General features: G+C 31.7%; 1 protein-coding gene across 2 annotated transcripts in view; it reads right to left on the reverse strand.

The window, feature by feature from the left end:
• LOC118193248 (uncharacterized) overlaps positions 1-21,171 on the reverse strand; it is a 143,163-nt gene that overhangs the window by 84,555 nt on the left and 37,437 nt on the right. For both annotated transcript variants that reach the window (XM_085814508.1, XM_085814502.1), the window contains one exon: positions 5,589-6,097. In XM_085814508.1, coding sequence (XP_085670634.1) covers positions 5,589-6,097 — 509 coding nt within the window. The remainder of the gene's footprint in view (positions 1-5,588; positions 6,098-21,171) is intronic.

The following is a 21,171-nucleotide window of genomic DNA, read 5'->3' on the forward strand; positions in this document are numbered from 1 at the left end:
TTTTTAAATTACAAACAAGTTCAATATTCATAGTTTATCTTAGAAATATTTATTGCGATAAGAACATAGCATTAAATTATCAGATAGATAATGCATTTAAATTCTTCTATTTTAATGCAGACTTTCCCCCTTCATTTTATACTTTAAATTAATCATAAAGTGCTTCATAAATTTCTCCTAACCAATTCAATTTTGCCTTTCCTCAGCATTATTACTAAACTTATATGTTTATGCAGATAGCACTGTAACTAGAAGCACAGTTTATTTTAGTTATCACATGACTACTCGCGCTTTCGCAACGAGGGTTTATGTTTTATTTTGTTTAATTTTTTTGATTTGTAAGACATATTTTGTTTTTCCTTGAGGATAAAAAATGTAATTTCATACAGTTTATTGCTTACTAGTGTTATTTTGCTTTGTATCATCATTTTTGGTCTGTCCACTTGCAGCCCCTATAGATTTTATGTGAACAATAATTATTATTGCTCAGTTTTGATTTTATGTGCTAAGACATTATGAAATAATGATTACTATTGCTCAATTTTGATTTCATATGCTACTACACTATGAGAAAAAAAAAAGAGCAAATAAGCTATTTTTTTTAGTACTTTCAACTTGCACATTTGTTTGCAATGTTTCACTGAGATTTTGTGTTTTGTGCAACAAATATTGTTGCTTCATAAACAATATGTCTTTTTAATGCTAATCAAACAAATTCAGATTTAACTGACTGTTGCTGAAACATTTGAGAACATGCATCTGCTGCAACAATTAAGAGTAAGTCATCTTTACTATTTTCATAATGGATATAAAATTACTATTAGTAAAGAAATGAGTCACTAAAAGGAATTTAACAAAATTTGAGGATAAAGAAATTAAAGAAATTCTGATATTGCTAATGCAGATGGGGTAAAAATCAAACTTTCAATAAGAAACTAATACAATTAATGATTTCTATTCAGATTCAAAACAAAAAAGTTCTCATCTTGATAATGTTAGTTTGGTTAGTAAGCCAGATCCTAAGACTTAGCCAGATGTTCATTTAATGACCTGCTGCACAAAGGTCCTAGAATTCAACTAGAATTATTTGATATTCTCATCCAATTTAGAATATATCCTGTTGCTATTTGCACAGATATAGAAAAAATGCATAAAAAAATTTGTGTGCGCCATGAAGATACAAACTTCCAGCACATTCTTAAGACAAATCATGTGAAGAAGCCAATTCAAGAATATCTACTCAATGGTAGCATAAGAAACTTCCCCCTGCACCCTTCTTATCAACTAATTCTTCCTCCAATTAACTTTAGATGAAGAAAAGGATTTTCCAAGGGCATTGGAAATTGTCAAATCTAACTTTTACATAGATTATCTTTTAACAAACATAAAAAAAATAACAATGGCACAGATAACCTTACGCATAGCAGCTGCTTCATACTGCAGAAATAGTCATCATACATGATATATTAGGATCAATATTAGGAACATATATTATGAACTGCCACAAGAACTCGAAGAAAATGTTCTTCAACTGGACATTTTCAAGAAACAAGCAAGAAAGATGTTGGGAATAAATTGACATCCCCACAGTGGCCCATTTGATTTTAACATACTATTTTCTGTAATTTCTACTGTCATTAAAATAAGATGCTGTCAGAAGTTGTCAGTGTGACCCCTTAAGCTGGTTAGCCCCAACTATGATTTCTGCAAAAATATTTCTTCCAAGACTTGTGGACTGACAAGTTAGAATGAAATAAAGCTCTTAATACGCAATGATTCACAATCCAGACTTGCTTTCACAGAGAGTTAAATTCACTTAGTAAATTAAAAATTCCTGAAATGATTTCAGTTGATAATTATCATAAGACAGAGTTACACTTAATCTGTGATCTGTCTGAGAAGGCATATTGTGCAGTAATTTATGCTAAATCTTTTTCTGAAGCAGAAATTAAAATGTCATTCATATGTGTTAAAAAAATTGTTGCACCACGTAAAGTGCAATCTTTACAAAAACTAGAATTATGTTCTGCATTATTGTTAGCAAATCTGCTCAAGGCAGGGATGAAATATTTGACTGCTTTTACTAGTAACTTTTTTTGCATAGTCAAATTCTACTGTCACCTTATTCTAGATTGCCTTTTAATCATGAAGATGCTTCCTTTCATGGCCAATTCAGTGTCAAAAATTCAAACCATCATTCCTGAGGTGAAAAAATGTTAAATGGAATTTTTTTTCCCAATGAAAAAATAATCCTGCATGTTATGGTACTAGAGGCTTACAACCTAATGAATTAATTGATTGTTATCAATGGTTCAGTGGACCTTCTGGGTTACAAAATTATAATCCAGAATCTGTATTGGATGAACAGATAAACATTAAACTGGACAGCAAAGAAGTAGCCAAGAAAGAAAGAAAATGCATTATTTCCAATTTCACTAAAATTCCTGATGATTCTTTTCTTTGCAAATTTTCATCTTGGTCAAAATTATGCTGTATCTTTGCTTATCATTTACGAATTAACAATGATTGTTTGAAGTACACTTCTGAGAAAACATGACTTCTTGTTAGTAAAGAACTTAGAACTTTATAACATTCACAATAGTAAGAATGACTAAAGAATTCAAACATTTTGGAAAATAAAAGGCATCCTATGCTTATTCTTAAAAAAAAGTTTCATTTCTAAGCTCATCATTAGAACATAATCACGAAACGTGTTCACATGCACATCCTGCATTTTTATTTTCTGTAATAAGATAAAAGTTTTGGATTGTTACATGATTAAAAATTGTGTTATTTGCTCTAGACATTGTGCCCAAGGTGCAAGACAAATAACGGATGACCTACCATGGCCTAGAATTATGGTTTTAAGAGCTTTTGTTCGAGCCAGGATGGATTTTGCTAGCTCATCCATTATAAAGCCATGGGCAAAGGTTTTTCAGTGTTATGTTTGTGTTTTTATTTGCTTTACCATTCAATAAGTTTATCTTAAATTCATCGAAGATCTTTAATATAAACTTCTTAAGGCTTGCAAGGAAGCATTAAAATAGTTTGTAACCAGGAGAGGTAAACCGAAGGAAATAAATGTCTGTGGGATGAACTTCAAGAAAGCTAGCAAAGAAATACACAAAGTTTTCTTATTGTGTCAGAAAAATGAGCATTTCCATTCTTTCCTGAATTCCATTCTATACAAAAAATGTTAAATGGAATTTTTTTTCTGCAGAAACTGAATCTTCTTCACAATCTGATGATCCAAATGACATTACTGTTCTCACAACTGGACACTTCCACATTGGTACCTTTCTTACATCCCTCCCTGAAGAAATTTTAGGATAAGCAAAAAATATTCTTGACTAGTGGAAAGCAAGACAAATAATTTTTCAAAATTTTTGAGAAATATGGAACACAGAATGTCTCTCTGAGTTACAATATTGAAAGAATAGAAGAAATTTCCCAAAATTTGCCTGAAAATGACTTAGTCCTAATTAAGTAAAAAAATATCCAACCTCTTCAATGTAAATTGAACTGGAAATAGGTAGAATAATTCATGTATTTTCCAGTCCGGATAACAATGTTTGATTTGTGGACATTCAAACTGTTAGTGGAGAAATTAAAAGATCTATTGTCAAGCTCTGCCCTTTGCCTGTCAAACAGTGCGAACTTTGAACCTTTTAGAACATTAACTTATTACATTCCTGATGAGTTTTTGTTTCTTTGCTATTTTTTCATAACTTGTCACTAATATTTTGTATGATTTCTCCAGTCACATTGTCTGTTTATAAAAATAAAATAAATAAATAAACAAGAAAATATGCTCTAGTAATATTTTCTGTATTAAAAAAAAATCAATCATCAAGAAGGAATAGCATAGATTGAAAAGTAAAACATGTGACAAGATATTTAAATAAATCTTACAAGTTACATTAATATAAAAAATAATTTATTAAATATATAAAAGAATTATTTGATTATACACATTAATAATTTTTTCTTATTTATTTAAAAAATTTTTTGGTAAATTTTAGAGTTTGCATTATTCTTATTTTACAAATGTCATACTAGCATTCTTACTATTTTTAAAACATTTCATTATATTCTTAAATAGAAATTAAACCACATTTCTTTCCTAATAATTATATCTATTTCTTTTCTGCTGGCTGCCTTTGCCTATTTATACAGTATTTGACATGGCCTAGAATTATGGTTTTAAGAGCTTTTGTTCGAGCCAGGATGGATTTTGCTAGCTCATCCATTATAAAGCCATGGGCAAAGGTTTTTCAGTGTTATGTTTGTGTTTTTATTTTATTATATTTCTACCTAAGAGAGATTTATTTTTATTTGTTACTGGTTGTTTAACTATCTCAGCCTTTAATTATTTTAACCTTGCTTATCATTACTACTGCATATACTTATCTATCTATTTTAACTAAACTACAATATTTAAGGAAACAATATTCATATTCCTTTTTACTGCTATTTTATACATTGGGCAAATAAATAATTTTTTTTAAACAGTTTTATATAACAGAAAATTGCTAAAAGCAAAAATAGTTCAAATACACTTAAAAGAAAGTTTTAAAAAATATTAAAGAAAGGAAAAACAAATGTTAAAGCATTCAGTCAAAATAATGCCATTTTAAAAGTTACAAGAACAGAATGAAATGAAAGTGTCTTCAGATATTGGCAAAAGTTTTTCTGTCATCTACAAGGCACTTAAAGCAATCCTATGCTGTTCAATGTGATAAAATTCATGGACATGTTTTGATGTTACAGTCAGACAAGTGAAATAAGTCACAAAAACACTACAGATTTCAAGGAAGACTGACACTAGTGCTCTTCCTCAATCAGCAAATATTTATTTATTGTTTTAAAGGGCTTTCATTCTTATGTTATTGTAAAGAATTTTAACTCCGTTTAACTCTTATCCACATGTAAAAATTAAATGAATGTCCCAACAAGTCATGTAAATGGAGTAGTAGTTGGAAAGCATTTCAAACTCAGAGCAGAAGTATTACAACACACAAGCACAACTTAAGAATAGCAAAAGTAAGATTTTCTAAGTAGCCCAGACTTTTGAATGTCGTTTAACTGATTATTCCAAAGCAACTAAACATTATCTGCTTAAGTGAAGGAATATTTTCATGTAGAATTTTCTTAAAAAACCTGGATTCTATTCACGTTATACATTGAGAAAACTGTGAACACCTTATGCAAATAACTTGCTGACAAGAAAACAAACTATTAATTTTCAACAGTTTCATCCATTCAACTATCTACTGCTATATATAGCACTATTAGCCAATACTTTAATGGACTAAAAGCCTACATGGATTTTTTTAATTTCTGTGAAAGTCGATTTGTTTAAAATTAATACTTTTCATAATTTCAATAACATTTTTTTCCACGAAATGGAACAACACAAAGACAAATAGTATTTTTTTTTTTTTTTTTTTCCATATGGAATGAATATTTAAATACATTAAATTAGATATTTGAATTTGGAATGGAAAAAGCTTTAAAAAGTCATAAATTTAGGAGTTACAGTAATTGATTTCAAAATTTTGGTCTCATTTAGGTACAAAAATACATACCTTTTTTCTAGGCAGGCTTGATGTCATGGAATCACTCCTAATTTTCTGCCTTCTCCTAGATCTCCGTTTCTCCTCAGAGAGGACAGGTTCACCATTCATAGAATTAGATTTGTAAGCCTTTTTCAAAGGGCATAATATTAAAGAAAACTTTGTTATATTTTTGGTTGTCACAGGCTTTTGTGAAGATAAAGGCACAACAGCCAAAAGACGTTTTTGAAATGATGAAGGCTGTTCTTTTTTTTCATGTTCCAGAAGTACACAAGGCTTTTTTGGAAGATCATTTAAAGCTGAATGAATAGTAGGAAAATGAGGATTATTTAATGATGATGAAAGCAACAATGACTGAAATGGACGGACTTTTAACTGGCTCCAAGAAATAGCTTCTGATAAATTTAAAACTTTTTGACATAGTATATCTGGCATATCAACCTTGAGGGGTTGCTTGGCCTCACAGCCCCACATTGCTGTCAACATGCACTTTTTCTCTTCAGTAGCTTCATCACCATTATCTAGAAAAGATATTTACATCAGAAAACACATTGCAAAATTCTATTATAACTAAAATAATTCCATTGTTTCCACATTAATGTTACCATATTTTTACGAATGTTATTATATTACTAATTCAGAAGTCAAACAACAAATATATTATTATGAAGAAATAATACAATATAATATATTATTACATAAATAAAATATTATACAGTAATAAATATATTATTTTGAAGAAATAATACAGTGATTACAAACAACAAAGGGCAGTACAAGCTTAACTGTGGGATCCCAATGAAAAAAGTTAGGTTTGGTTTATTTGATTATGGCAAAGCATGTGAGGACTTTCTGCCTACAGGGAGAGATACCTTTGTGGAGGACTTTCTAAGAGAAACTGGCTCGTATAGAAGTCACACATGGAGAAAACCACAAAAATGCACTAGCAGCCAGCCCATTTGGTGGGATTTGAGTGCCAAACCAAACTACCAGTGTTCAACAACTTTACTGCTGAGCCCTGGTGGGTTCAATACAAAAGGGTAATTACAGGGAGAGAAAGTGAGAGGGTCACAGAGTTTGAGGCAAGACAAATATTGGTGCAGAAGGCAGACAAAGGAGTAAAAAGTATTACATGCTTGTACAGCACTGTTGTTTAAAAATTATAATTAGAATAATAAAAGGTCATGACCACATTGAAAAAAACTTGAATGAGAGAGGAAAGTCCCCATTGCAACTCTTGAACACTTTACTGACGAGTAGGCTAGATTAAACATTCTAGAAGATTTAGAGGAAAACTGATGAATATGAAAGTAAGCAAGTACATGAGGAACTTATTTAATGAAGACATATTACATAATAGATATATTAAATTATATAAATATATTACATAGTAGATATAATAAAAACAAGAAATGTAAACTCAAAATGTAGCTAAAAAATTAACTATTACAACAGCAATGCAGGTTGCTGATTTAGAGCCTAAGGCAGTCCCTAAGGCTCTAAATCAGCAACTTAAGTCCATGCATTCTTATGCCAGTGAGAATAATTAAAGGAAGAAAATGCCTACAAATAAGAGAAAACTGAATTTATATTTAAATCTAAATGTATTATTAACCTCCAAAACAAAAATAACTGTTTATAATATGGCCACTGTTTAGAATTTTTAATATTTAGAATTTTTGAATATACACAGTTTAGAATTTAACTGTTTAGTATATGGCCACCAATTTGTCAAAGAAAGTCCTTTAAGTAATTATGTAACAAATTAAGTCACATGCAAAAAAATATAATGAATTTTTTAACATTTCAGTGTATTTGAAGAAAGCAATATTTTACAGCTGGGAACCAACTGAATATTTAATAGATACAGGAAGCAGTATTAGTCTTTTAAAATCACCAATAGTACCAAAACTGCAGCTGCCCGGAACATAAAATCTTTCATCTGTCACAGTTTTGAGGAATGTAATTGTTCAACTGTGAAGTGAAAATATCATTATAACTGGTTTTATTTACAAAAGACACCGCTGCACAGTTACTTCATTGTCAGGAGGAATATTTTAAATGATAAAATATTGGCTAAAATATTGTTTTACGAATAAAGAGGAATACTTTTTGGCATGCTAATATTGCTCTATTCGCTCAGATGAAAAATGAAATAGAGTCTAAATGCACCAAATCATATGCCAAGAATCCAATGGAATACAGTAGTTAGTGCATGCTGTAACACGATACAAATACGAAGGTTGCTATTTATATTTCTGAACTTGGCAATAGTTGTTAGTGTTGTTAAGCGACTGCAGATGATTCCAATCGAAAGTTTGGTATTTTTAACCATAACTTCTTCAGGAGGTTTTGCTATTTTAGTATGATTTGTTTTGTTTACAATAAAATGAAAAATTCATCTTGCGCAAAAAATGGAACTGACTCGTGAACATTTTCCTGTGATTATTTTTTATAACTTTAAGCGTTGATTATAAAGAAAACTCAAGACACAATTATCGAAATGCTGAAGGCAAGAGTGTTTCGATGAAATTAATTCTTTATACAGCAATAAAGGAGCATTTTACAGCACTGTAAAAAATTGGTATAACAAATTCAATTGTGATCGACATTCGCTCCAGGACAAATTCTGTTACAATCGTCCAAAATCGGTTGTTGTGCCAGAAAATATGAATGCTGTGCATGAAATGTAAAAGCATGATGAGACTATTCAACAGGGTAGAGACTATATTCACATCACTTTACCAAATGAGGTAACTATACTCTAAAGCAGGGGTCTCCAAACTACGGCCCGAGGGCCACATCTGGCCCGCGGACAGATTTTGTCCGGCCCGCGGAGAGCTAGCATACTTGAAAACTCCTTTTAGAGAACATATTTTTTATAGCAAATTAAATTTAGTTTACTGAAGTATTCTAATTTTATGTTGAATAATTATTAATATGACATCTACATTGATGTAGCCATGGGCTAACTACTCATAACATTGTTGTAGGCTTATTGTTATTGTTTTTGTGATAAGTTGGATAAAGAAACACAGAACTGTAATGAGTAAAGACATGTATAATATGCAGAAAATTTAACTTCAGTATATAATAACTAACAAATTATTGAAATGAATCCAACTAACATTTTATACATTTTAAATAAAAACATAACTTATAACAAGCATAATGACATATGAAATACTAATGAGATTTATGTAATTGAGATTTTCCACTGACAATAGTTTGTAGTTGTGGACTAATTTTACTTGTACCAATTATTAAAAGAGATTTAAGATGCTCATCAGTTAATTTAGATCTGTAAACATTTTTTGTGTACTTCATTTTGGAGAAGGTCTTCTCACACAAATAAGTAGTACCAAAAACAGAAAACAGCCCACGAGCAAATTTATGCATATTATCAAATTGTGTCAGTGGAAGACTCTTATAAAATTCCAACAAAGATGAGTTTTGATATTTGTTCTTATTTATATCACTGCACTGTAGATCAATCATTTCCATTTGAAGTTCCGGGGCTAGGGTTTCAATGTCAGTATCAAAAGGATTCTGAAAAATCTTAATCTGATTTGCAATGGCATCAAAGTCCGAGAAACGAGTATCAAAATTTATTTTCAAAGCACTCAAAGTTTCGATTGCAAAATCGATAGGAAACTCAGTCTCAGTGGTGTGGCTGAATATTTCACATGTTTTAAAATGTGAAAAACATTTACTTCGTAGTTGTGATTGAAACAGTATCAATTTCTTCCGGAATGATTTGATATTAGTGTATAAATCAGGAAGATGCTGGTTTTCTCCTTGCAATCTCAAATTCAGTTCGTTCACATGTTTTGTCAAATCAACATAGAATGCTAACTTCCACAGCCATGCGTTGTTTTGTAATTCAGTAAGAGGGCGATGCTTTTCATTCAAAAAAATTTCTATCACTGCTCGAAGTTCAAAAAAGCGCTGAAGGACTTTCCTACAACTAAGCCAACGAACGGCAGTATGATAAGGTAAGTCACTTTCTCCAATCTCTTCAATAAATTGTCGGAATTGTCGGTGATTCAGCCCAAAAGATCTGATAAAATTAACAGTTGATATGACTGGTTTCAGAACTTCAGACATATCCAAACATTTTCCACACAAAGACTGTTGATGAATGATACAATGTAAGACTAATGGTTTTGAACCACCGTCATTTTCTACAGCCTTTGACACAAGAGCGACCACTCCTTTATCTTTCCCACTCATGTTTTTGCCTCCATCAGTTGTAATACATTTCAAGATTTTCCATCGAAGGTTCTTTTGATTAATGGCCATTTCAACTCCTTTAAAAATATCTGTAGCAGTAGTTGTGCCATGAATACTATACATATCAAGAAGTTCTTCATGCACTTCATAGCTTTTATCTACTCCTCGAATATAAATCAACACCTGAGCAGTATCTGACACATCCGTTGACTCATCCAAGGCCAAAGAAAACCACTCAACATGTCCATTTTTTTCAAACAGTTGAGAGGATATAATTTCAGCGATGTTTTCTACCCTTCGAGCCACAGTGTTTGCTGACATACTGACAGTTTTTAATAAATTTACCTTTTCAGGGCATATTTCTTCGGCTACTGCAATTATGCATTCTTTGATCATTTCTCCATCGGTGAATGGTTTTCCACATTTTGCAATTTCAAGAGCCACACGAAAGCTGGCACGAGTTGCAGCTTTGAGTTTTGTAAATGAAGATTGCTGCGATTTCAACCCGCGCTTCATAGCTTCGAATTTTTCTGTCCGCAAACTTCCTATATATTTTGAGTAATTTTGAAAATGTTTTGTTTCATAATGACGTTTAATGTTATATTCTTTGAGAACGGCTATCCTTTCATTGCAAATCAAACATAGTGCCTTGTTACTGGACTCAATTACGAATGTTCCACTGATCTTTGTGGTACTGAATGTTCCACTGATCTTTGATACTGAATGTTCCACTTTGATACTGAATGTTCCACTGATCTTTGAATTTTCTGCATTCACTATCAATTTTTCGCTTCTTTTCCATACTACTAAATCACACACAAAAGCAACAATTCAAATCAAAATACTGTTACAAAGATGTCTTAAACACGTACAAACACGTTTTAAGGAGGTACGCACTATTTTATTTCACAACAGTGTCATAGGAACTGACTTCTGTACGTGCTATTAGCGTCATCTGTTAGCGATAGAAGGTACTACCTATTTCCGCTTGTGTCCACCAGATGTCGTGTCACATTACTCCTCATGGCTCGTACTCTACGACTAATCTAGAAATTACAGATAATGACAGGAAAATTAATAATATGCAGTGTTGCCGTTTTGCGGACTTTAGTCCGATTTGCAGCCTTTTTTAAATGTTGCGTACTTTTTCGGACTTTTTTTTTCATCAGTGGACTATTTCACTTTTTACCACCGGCAACAATGATAATATGGTTTTGGCCCTCAGAACGTACTGGAGTACAGTATGGCCCTAAGGCTGGAAAGTTTGGAGACCCCTGCTCTAAAGCAACATCACTTCCAAGTTCACATGTGAATTAAAGGCAATCCAGGAGGCCCTGAGAATTAACATTAATTTAAATAGTAATGAGCAGTAAAAAATTATAAGAAATGTTACTATAAAAAGGAATGGATAAAAAATGGTATTTAATATATTATGCTTAAGTAAAGAAACAATACTGACAGAAAGAAATTATCATTCGAGTTTAAGTGGAATCAATGGCAATAATTTGGATGTTGCTATGACTGACAATTTTTAATTGGAAACAAATTATTGCAGTTACGTATTGCCAGGCATTAATTTACATGAATACGATAAAAATTTCAAACCCTCAGATAATTAGGTGGAGCAATCTGACACAAGAATTTCATTTTGAGTTGAAATAAAACCATATCGACACCAGTTACAAAATCAAGAAACTTTAGTACAGGGTAGCTAGTAGTAGTTAAAATTACCCTATTTAGACCTACATAGAGCTTGTTCTGATAGACCTACTTCATTGAAAATTTGCATATACATTATATGGGCTATAGGGAAAAGAAATCTGCAATAAAAATTAATATTTCAAATTTTAACTGACAAATGACACTTTTAGTATAATGCAGAAAGGATAGTATACAAATTTGAAGCATTTTAGAAAGTCAGTAGTCAATGCAGTAAAATCTTTTTTTTGGGGGGGGGAGAAAAGATCAAGCTTTACTGATCAAATTATTTTATCAGAACTGCAGGAATTTTGCAACTGAAGTGTTAGAATATCAACACCTGAAAGGCTTATGAAAGGATCTATGTCAAGGCAGAGTTTGAAAAAGATGATTACTAAATCTGAAGAAACAGGGGAGTTGTATGTGCTGCAAGAAAGAGGTTAGAAACAGTTTTCAAATGAAATTGTGGAAGAAGTTGCTCTTGCTGAAGTAAAAAGAGCACCCAGTTCTCAGTATTCCTTGACATGTGGTCAACTGGTGCTATGTGATTTATTTCTCCCTTTCGTAGTCATTATGATAGGTTCTGCGATCCACTGTAAAGTGGTACTATACAAGGTTCAAGTTCTACAACAGCTGCATCCTGCAGAAATGGGGGTCAAATGCACAGATTTTACTAGTCTTCTTTTGGCCAGAACAGCCACTGATAATGCATGGTCTTGAAACATCTTGTGGTTGAACAAGTTGCATTTTCCCCTAGACATTTTTTATCTTTGACAGTCACATTGCCCCCCTGGTATCTTTGGTTGCTTCAAATTCAAATGCCTTGCTTTCAATTATAGGCTGCTATAGTAACGCTTGAACAGATTCTGGCTGGTGTCATACCAATAGATTTGACTAATGATGCTGAAATGCAAAAATATAAAGCCTCACATATGGGAAAAGATACTGACTATCATAATATAAATATTTCAAACAGCGAAACTGAAGAAATGCAGGGAAAATACCATTTCCATCCAGCAGTGTTTAAACAAGTTTCCTGGGAATAAAGAGTTCCCAAAGGAACAGGCCTGGAAATTTACAATGATAGCTCTGTAATAGATAAGAATGCTGGAGTAGCATTTGTAGTCTTCCATGACAATGAGAAAATCCTTGAAGAAAAGTACAGATTAAATCAAGATACTACCATTTTTAAAGCTGAGCTTCTCGCATTTGAAAAAAGCAATTAAACGGGCTGATTGCAGCAAAAATAAAAAAATACATTATTAATAATGAGATCTCTACCTTTATGGATTCACAAAGTACTTTGTGGCGAATACTAGGAATCTAGTAAATTATATGAATTTAACAAATAATTTGAATATTAAATGGAAAAAAAAGGCACCTGAACATTTCAGGTAATGAAGCTGCTGCTAATACAACTAAGAATGCCACTAAAAATATATTGACCATCCTGGTTTACCCTTCTGGCGAGGCCAATGCATTTCCTCCGAGGACAAGTTATCCTATTATAGATTAGTTTGCCAATCATCTCTTTTGTTCAGCTAGTTCTCTGTTTCCAGTTACGTCAGTCTGGCGGTATGGCTTATTTTATTGAGGTTACACTAGACAGAACAATTAATATTCAGAATTGCACTGCATATGAGATAATGCTGAGCATGAATGGTCTCTGCATTCTGATTACATTCTTGGTCTTTTTTTCATTGAGGAGAACATTCCTCAAAGACCTTAAATAATTTATTTTAAGGGTACCTCATCATGGACATTTGTTACTGCAAACTTCTTCAGCAGCAAGTCCTATCTTACAGAATTAGAATGTTTAGAGACTACTGCTTTCAGGCAAATTGGTACCCCTATCTCACACTGCCAGTCCAGTGAAGGCACTGCTTTGTGCCCACTTTGAAGAGATTGGATAATTTAAAGAAGTTTTCTAACTGCCTGCCTCCTTGTTTTCTGCACTTAAATCCCTCTGACTTCTGGTTGTGGGGATTCCTGAAAGATCGTGTCAATGGAGGAAATATAAGAACTATGCCCAATTCTGAAAGCAAGCATAACACATCATGTTGCTGCAACTGATTAAGAAATCCTTCATACTGCTGTTGAACATGTTATAACATAATTTGAATGTGTGATTGACACAAATGGAATGCACATTGAACAAATGCTGTGATTATATAAAAATTTGTGTCTCTTGCTCTGAATGGCAAGATCCCTCAATAATGCAGAGTGAAGCTAAGCAAAGGACTGAAGATACAGAAAAATATCAAGGCTTATTATGACAAGAAGAAAACAAATTCATTAACTTTTAAGCCTGGAGAAATAGTGGTAATGAGAAGAATAGTTAAAGCAATTGGAGACTCAATGATATATAACCTAAATACCATCAGCTTTAGTAATTAAGGCGGTCTTACCCAGTGATACTGATAGAGCTGCTCAGTTAGAAGAGAAGAAAAAGGGTAAATTCTTCAACATAACAGATGTCAGCCAACTAAAAAATTGTAGAGGTGTCAAGCTGAATTTGAGAAAGGAAATTATGATAGTGATCATGATGACATCATAACTGCAACAAAAATTACGAGACAACGACAAAAAACAAAGAAATGACAAAAATTTAATGTTTGAATTGTAAATTTGAACTACGAACACTATTACTATGGACTTTTTTAGTGTTTTTATTTTAAAATCTAATTTGTTGGATTTTTTCCCCTCCTACTACCTTAGATTTTAGTTTGTTCCTGTAAGTTTCAATGTATTTTGTTAATTGTGCCAAGCTCAGAATTACTGAAATGTTTTTGCTGTTTTAGTTTTGAATATATATATATATATAGTGACTAGAAATAATAGTTAAATTGTGGGATCTCAATGCATAAGAGTAATCATAGGGAGAAAAAGATACAAACAGAGAGAATGAGGATGAAATGTTTCTTTATACCTTTGTGGTATAATTGGAAGCATGTTCAGCTTGCATCGAAAGGTCTACAGTTGAATCCTGGCAAAGGCACGGATGACTGTCTTATTTTTAATGCTCAAAAAATTCCAGACAGCTTTACAATGGTGCCTGAACTACAAGATGGTGGAAAATAATGTATCACTTTCAAGATTTGGCAATTCAGTTCCCTCCTCCCCAGGCACCCTTTAAGTGAGGGAGAATGCAAAGTCCCCCCTTACCACATTCTTCATGGTATAACTGGTAAGCATGCTCAGCTAACATCGCAGATCCAAACTTCGAGAAACAGCAAGGGCACTATAAAATTTTCACATTTCTTGCTTTGAAAATCCAAATGGCCTCTATTACAAGGAAAAATGAGTGTCAGTGGCAGATAAAGGAGTAGTGAATAATATGTGCTCATGTGGAATTGTTTAAATATAGCTAAAAAGACAACAGGTTGTGAAAGACATCTTATTAAGAAACCCGAACATCGACATGATGAAATGAGAAAGGTACAACCTGCTTCAAAGGTTGGTTTTCTAATTATTATTAAGAAAAATAATTAGAAAATAACATACTCAGAAGAATACTATTCAAATCTATATTCAAACCTTAGTATAAAAAATTCTTGGCATACATATAATGCATTTTTTCATATTTACTTTAAGACCTACATTTTAGCATTAGAAGGACACATTTATATCAGTTTTGATGTAAATATTTAAGTCATAACTTGGGAATTAGGGGGAAAATGCTATAAATACAGAGAGAAGTTATGCACTACCATTTTTAACAAAAAAAGCTTTGAGAAGCTGATACATAATTTGGCAATGCTTAATGAAAATGTTTATTCTGATGGCATCACATTACAGAAAAAACAAACAATAATTTTGAAAACTTTAGCTGAGTTAATAAAATAAGTAGGAAAAAAAATCACATTACACTTATTTTCTTCAAGCAAAAAATTCTGCTTCAGTTTGGTACTTTAAAATAGTATTATACTGGTATACCAAAACTGTATAAGATTTCATAAATAAAGATATATATTTTAAATAACATGGCTGAGGGAAAAATAATCTATATAAATTATGAAAGTTAAGCAGCAGAGTTTTTAAATTTGACTGGAAATATAATAAAACTACTAACAACAGAACTTCATTTGACTTTCTAACTACAGAATTCACAACCTTCAAATCAGAAAATACCGCTTTAAAGGAAGCCATTTTAAACTACATTAAATTATCAGAGTTGAACACATATCGTTAAATTAAAATTAAAGCCTTTTAAGTACCTTTAATTATAATGAATGAAAAAATTTTGGACCTATCAGCAAACGAAACTGAACAAATTAAAGCACTTGCCTATGCAACCACCTTAGCTCTTGCAATATTACTTTAAGAATAAAACAGATGCATTATGCATCATTATTTTTAAACACAGTCTCATATTTTACATAAAACAAGTTTAAGCATAAAACCAACTCCCCAAAAGTTTTCAAGTAATTATCATTAAATATAATTTCTTGAAATGCATTTTGCACTCATAATACACAGGCAGGAAAAATTACATGGACAACTACTACAGATTGATAACTCTACTGAAAGGTGTTTGATTAGTGACTCAAGGTCAATGTTTAGATTCACCATCAAATACTAAAATATGCAAGGGGGGAAAAAATTGTGGCCGTTCTGTCAGCACATCTTGGAAAAAAAGTACAAAGAGGTATGCATCAAATTATATTTTTTAACATTACGTGAATAGTGGATAAAACTTTCATATGTGAAAGGTGGAATATAATGCTAAAAAGGCTAATGAAATATTGTGAGAAACAGCTTGCAACTGGTAGAAAGGAAGAACAGATATGGACAAAGGTCTATATGGACTCAAGAGTAGCCAAGAACATTATGCCAAGAATCTGGAAATAATTTAAGACACTGATGTATGCAGACAAAAAGGTTAAGGTTGATCCCATGACACAAGAGACTGGCCATTTAGGCTCGTTGTTTGTCAACGATTTCTGAAAGAAAGAAATAAATGATGTCAGCCCAGATTGCAAGGTAGTTTGTTGCAATTACAGGAATTCAAATATCCATATAAATCAAAAATGAACAAGTTACATAAAAAGGATTGTATGCAAGAAAATTCACTACCAAAGGCCCATTTACTTAAACTGCAAAGTGAGCCGATTTCAGCAATGCAGAGATCACAGTGACTGAAGTACTACAGACGACAGCCAAATTCTATTTACAGATGATTCTCATTTTTATTTGGAAAGTGATTCTAGTCATGTTACAAGGAGCAAAGTACATGCAATAAGTCTGAAAACAATCATGACAGGAATAAGTATAAAGGTGATGGAATCATAGTACAAGTGGATATTATTCTGAATGAGACACACTGACTGCCCAAATTTTTAGCAGCAACTACGAATACTTAAATATATAAAGTTCTTGACCTTTACAATAAGTTGTTTATGTATACATTCAGTAATAATTTCATACTAATGAACAAGAACCCCTATGCCCTAATACACTCTGCATTAATGCATTAACTTGAGGGTGAAGGAATCCAACAGATTGAGTGTCCCACATATTCTACAGATTTAAAAGTGTGCAGCTATCACATAATATTCTCCTCGAACTTGAAGGCATTGTTCATCATGAGTAAATTTATTGCAAGAACTTCTAGTACAGCAAAGAAAATCAATTTTAATGTTTGCAAGGACTCCCACATAATCTAATGGGGAGGGGGAGGATCACATCTACTTTGTATATTTCAATTTATATCGCATTTCTTAAATTCTTAATAATATAACTTATTCTTTGCCAAAATATACAAATCTGCACTTTGAAGATAAGTTGAATACGACTAAATAAAATTCTTGTACAAGTTTCATATTCTTATTGGTAAAATCATTCAAGTTACCTAAGTTTTTACAATTTTTTCTTTAATTTTCTCCACCAGAACTGTCCCACATATCTTGCAGACTATTTATATATAACTCTTAAAAATTTTTTACTTTTGAAAAATATTCACTAAAAACATCACTACTGAAATCTTCATAAAATGAACTGCTGTCATTTAAATAACAGATAATTACATATGTAATTTGTTACACAAGTCTTAAAATTAAATTAGAAAAAATGCACATTAAAAGATACAAAACATCTATAGCAGTACCAAATACTAATGCCATTTAACCCAAAATTTTTCTGGATATTTTCAGTTATTTATTTCCTTCCTGTTATTTACTTTTCTAAGTTCATTTACTTCAATAAACAAATCAATGTTGTTATTAGTTTCTGAACCAATTTTTAAAGTTGTCTGGTAATTTGTTAATATCTTCCATTTAAAGGGGGAAAAAATCTATTTGCTTTATCTAATCAACTTTCAATTTTTTTTCTTTTCTTCATCTTTAAATTTTTAAATTTCATTACATTGTTTGCTTTTCTAAAAAAAGTGCATGTATTCAGAACACACAAAAAGTTGCTAATCTTATTTGCTTAGCAATTTCACTGATATAATACGTGTTCAGATATTAAGATAAAGCTTTTAAATTGTCAATTTTCAGTATTTTTATTAAAAGAGAAATTCCTTACTGCAGATGCCTGTTTGTATGATAAGAACAGAATTTTTTTGTAAATCCTTGATACTTTTGAATGGAAGGAGGGACGAGAAAGAGAGAGAAAATAAGGGAAATAGCATCTATTAAGAGAAAGATAACTAGTTTAAAAGTAGAAAAGGTTTTTCCTAATTATTATATTCCCCTGTTACTTAAATGGCATTACAATGTTTTTTTGTAAATAAACTGTGCTAAAGCAGTAAATCTACTTGAAGCTCTTCGCACACCATGGCCAAATGATCAGCAGTCTTAACCACAATCACTTACATTCCACCTGAGATGAGAGCTCTTGGTGCCATTTAACTAACAGAGGTTGTAAAATAGTAAAATACTATAATAAATATTCAGATGACTAAAATTTCCGAAATTTCTCTAATAAATATGAGAAATCCATCATAATCTTATTGTAAAACAGCATATTCTAAAATAACATCAATAACACATTAAGACACTTTTTATTTTGTAAGAGTAAAAGCCAGATTTAAAAAAAAAAAATTTTTTTTTAATTTTACTAACATGAATCTGAATATTTTAAAAGAATTACAGAGGGAAAAAGTTATAAAAAATTAGATAAATGAAATTAAATTTCACATATTTACAGCAGTGTTTTTGCTTTTGCTAAAACGTTATTCAGAAATTCTGTTTTATAAAATTTATTACCTTTTCTAAATTTTAGTATCATGATATTAAAAAAATTGACAGAATGAAAGTTTTAAAACATGGCAAATGGTTAAAAAATATTTAAGTATACTATTGTTATTTTAACAATATCACATTTGTTAAAAATATTCATGAAATTCACAAATCACTGAAACAAAATTTATTCAAACTGATTTTAAAATCACTGAAAAATTGCCAAATTTGGCAATATAAACCAAATTTAAAGAATTCATATTACAGACACAGAACACATTGTTTGGGGAAATAAAGGGAATGAACTTAATTGACAACCTTTCTACACTTAATTACAAATCTCTAAACAGCCATACATTTTAGTCATTTTGAAAAAAAAAAAAAAAAAAAAATTATAGAAAGTAATTATTTTGCACAAGAGATTTAAAAACTAAAGTAGTCTACATAAAAATTATGAAAAATTTGTTAAAGTGTGCAGGTATCAATCAATCAAGGGGCTATAAATCTAGCTAGAATCTACAGTCTGATATAAAAATTGCTTTAACACTGTCAACATTAAATAAAAAAATTCTTTTATTTGACTGGTCATTTCTTTTTAAAAGGCATGTTCTAAATCTTCCACACTCTTCTTAGCGGTTTTAAAAAAAGGGCAACTCAACTCTTCACAGAAACATGTGCCCCTCTCCACATTTATATATTTTTTTGATACCAGCAGAATCTCCCCCCCCCTGAAAATCCTTGCCCTTCATGACGGCACTATTAATTTCCTTAAAGAATTTCTGAATTCACCAATAACAGTGGGTAGAAGCACGACCTTCATGAAATTTGACCTTTGACTTTTTTGAAGATTATGCTTTTGCCACAGTAGGTTGAAGCATGGTTGTAAGATTGAAGTCCACGAACTATTTTTCAATAAAGGCAGTATTCTTGTTGATAATATTTATTTTGAAAGGTTGGACGAACAATCAGCCAAATGCCCCAAAATTTTTGTTCTAGGGTGGCTGATTGTTTACAATCATGCTCTGTTACGAGCCACGTGGACTGAACTCTATATTCATCTGAAGTGTTGATTACAACAATCAGGCCCATGCCAAGCCTAATCAGTGCCGTCGTGCAAATGTCTTTATGTAGTGACGATAGTAAAGGGATGGTGCTTATGATTAACATTTAAAATGAAGCATTATTAACATAATAATATGAAGAACCAAAAATGTATATATTATCTTTTATCTAAATATGCAAACATTTTGTGCTTTGTTAAAAACCACACTCAAATATATTCATTGAAGAATTATACATTCATTTATGTTGTAAAAAGCTGCCCAACCGGTACAGTGGTTAGCGTTGCTGACAGCCATGCAAAGGCCTCAGGTTCAAATCCCGGAGAAGATATAGATGTTTGTAAATGTACAGTGTCCGTGCGGCATAGGGGCACTCTAAATAGGTGAGGCGAAAATCCTCTTGAAAGGTTGGTGGTAAGAGAAGAGGGGTCGGAGACGCTCGGATCCGTCTCCCCAGGGTACTCTATCAAAATTGGGAGTGAAACTGAGCTAAATCGCACTGTCACCTGTAAGGTGCTCAAAGCTGTTGCCAACGAGAGACATATCTTGTGCTCCTTGCTACGAGGAACTTCGTGGGTTTGGGCTGTCTATAGGCCAGACAAGTGAGCATTTGTCAACAGCAACATGTTATAAAAAAGTAACATTTCAAGCGAAGCGAAATAATATACTAAATGCATTGCATACCAAATACATTGCTGAACACTATCTATTATCTTAATCAAAAACAAATTAATATACATATCTAATAAGTTTTCACTGAATAAATTGTTGTTCGCAATGTAGTTTACAAGGTTCAAACTGTGATTACAACAGGGCACAAAAAATGCTCTAGGGCTGATATAGGGATATATCCAAAATTCTTTTCTGCACACCACTATGTTGTTGACAACGATATAACTTAGGGTTTCAAGTGGCGATGCCAAAAGTTTGCAAAAACTGCAGTTCATACATTAAGATCTATACTATTTATATCACTTCAGCGTTTTCTCCTGATTTTTATCAGTTAATGCTTTTTGCAGTTTTTGACATAAGTTGAGCTGATCTTATAAATATATGTGAACCAAAATACGTGATACCAATGCGTATGTAAGGGTATAGAGGGCGCAGTACATGCGTTTGAGAAATTGCTTAGTCCTTATTTTGTTCTACTGTTGCAATCATAGAAATTTGGGCAACATTTATCTTTTTTGTGACTTTTTGGGGAGGGGTACGTGATTGTTTATTGTTATTGTTATTCTACATAAAAAAAGGTACTTACATATTAGTTTTTACGAATTTTTTTTTTTTTTTACATGAACCACTTTTTTATTAAACTAAAAATTATAATCTTTCGAGAAGAAAGGTTTGACATATTTATGGAGTAACGCAGAATTTAAAATATACCTATTTGAGATCTGGAGTCAAGTAAAAATATACAAGGTA

Source organism: Stegodyphus dumicola, chromosome 1 (assembly GCF_044657685.1).
Source record: "Stegodyphus dumicola isolate Sdum_Otavi_A_Nest chromosome 1, ASM4465768v1".
Classification (NCBI taxonomy): domain Eukaryota; kingdom Metazoa; phylum Arthropoda; class Arachnida; order Araneae; family Eresidae; genus Stegodyphus; species Stegodyphus dumicola.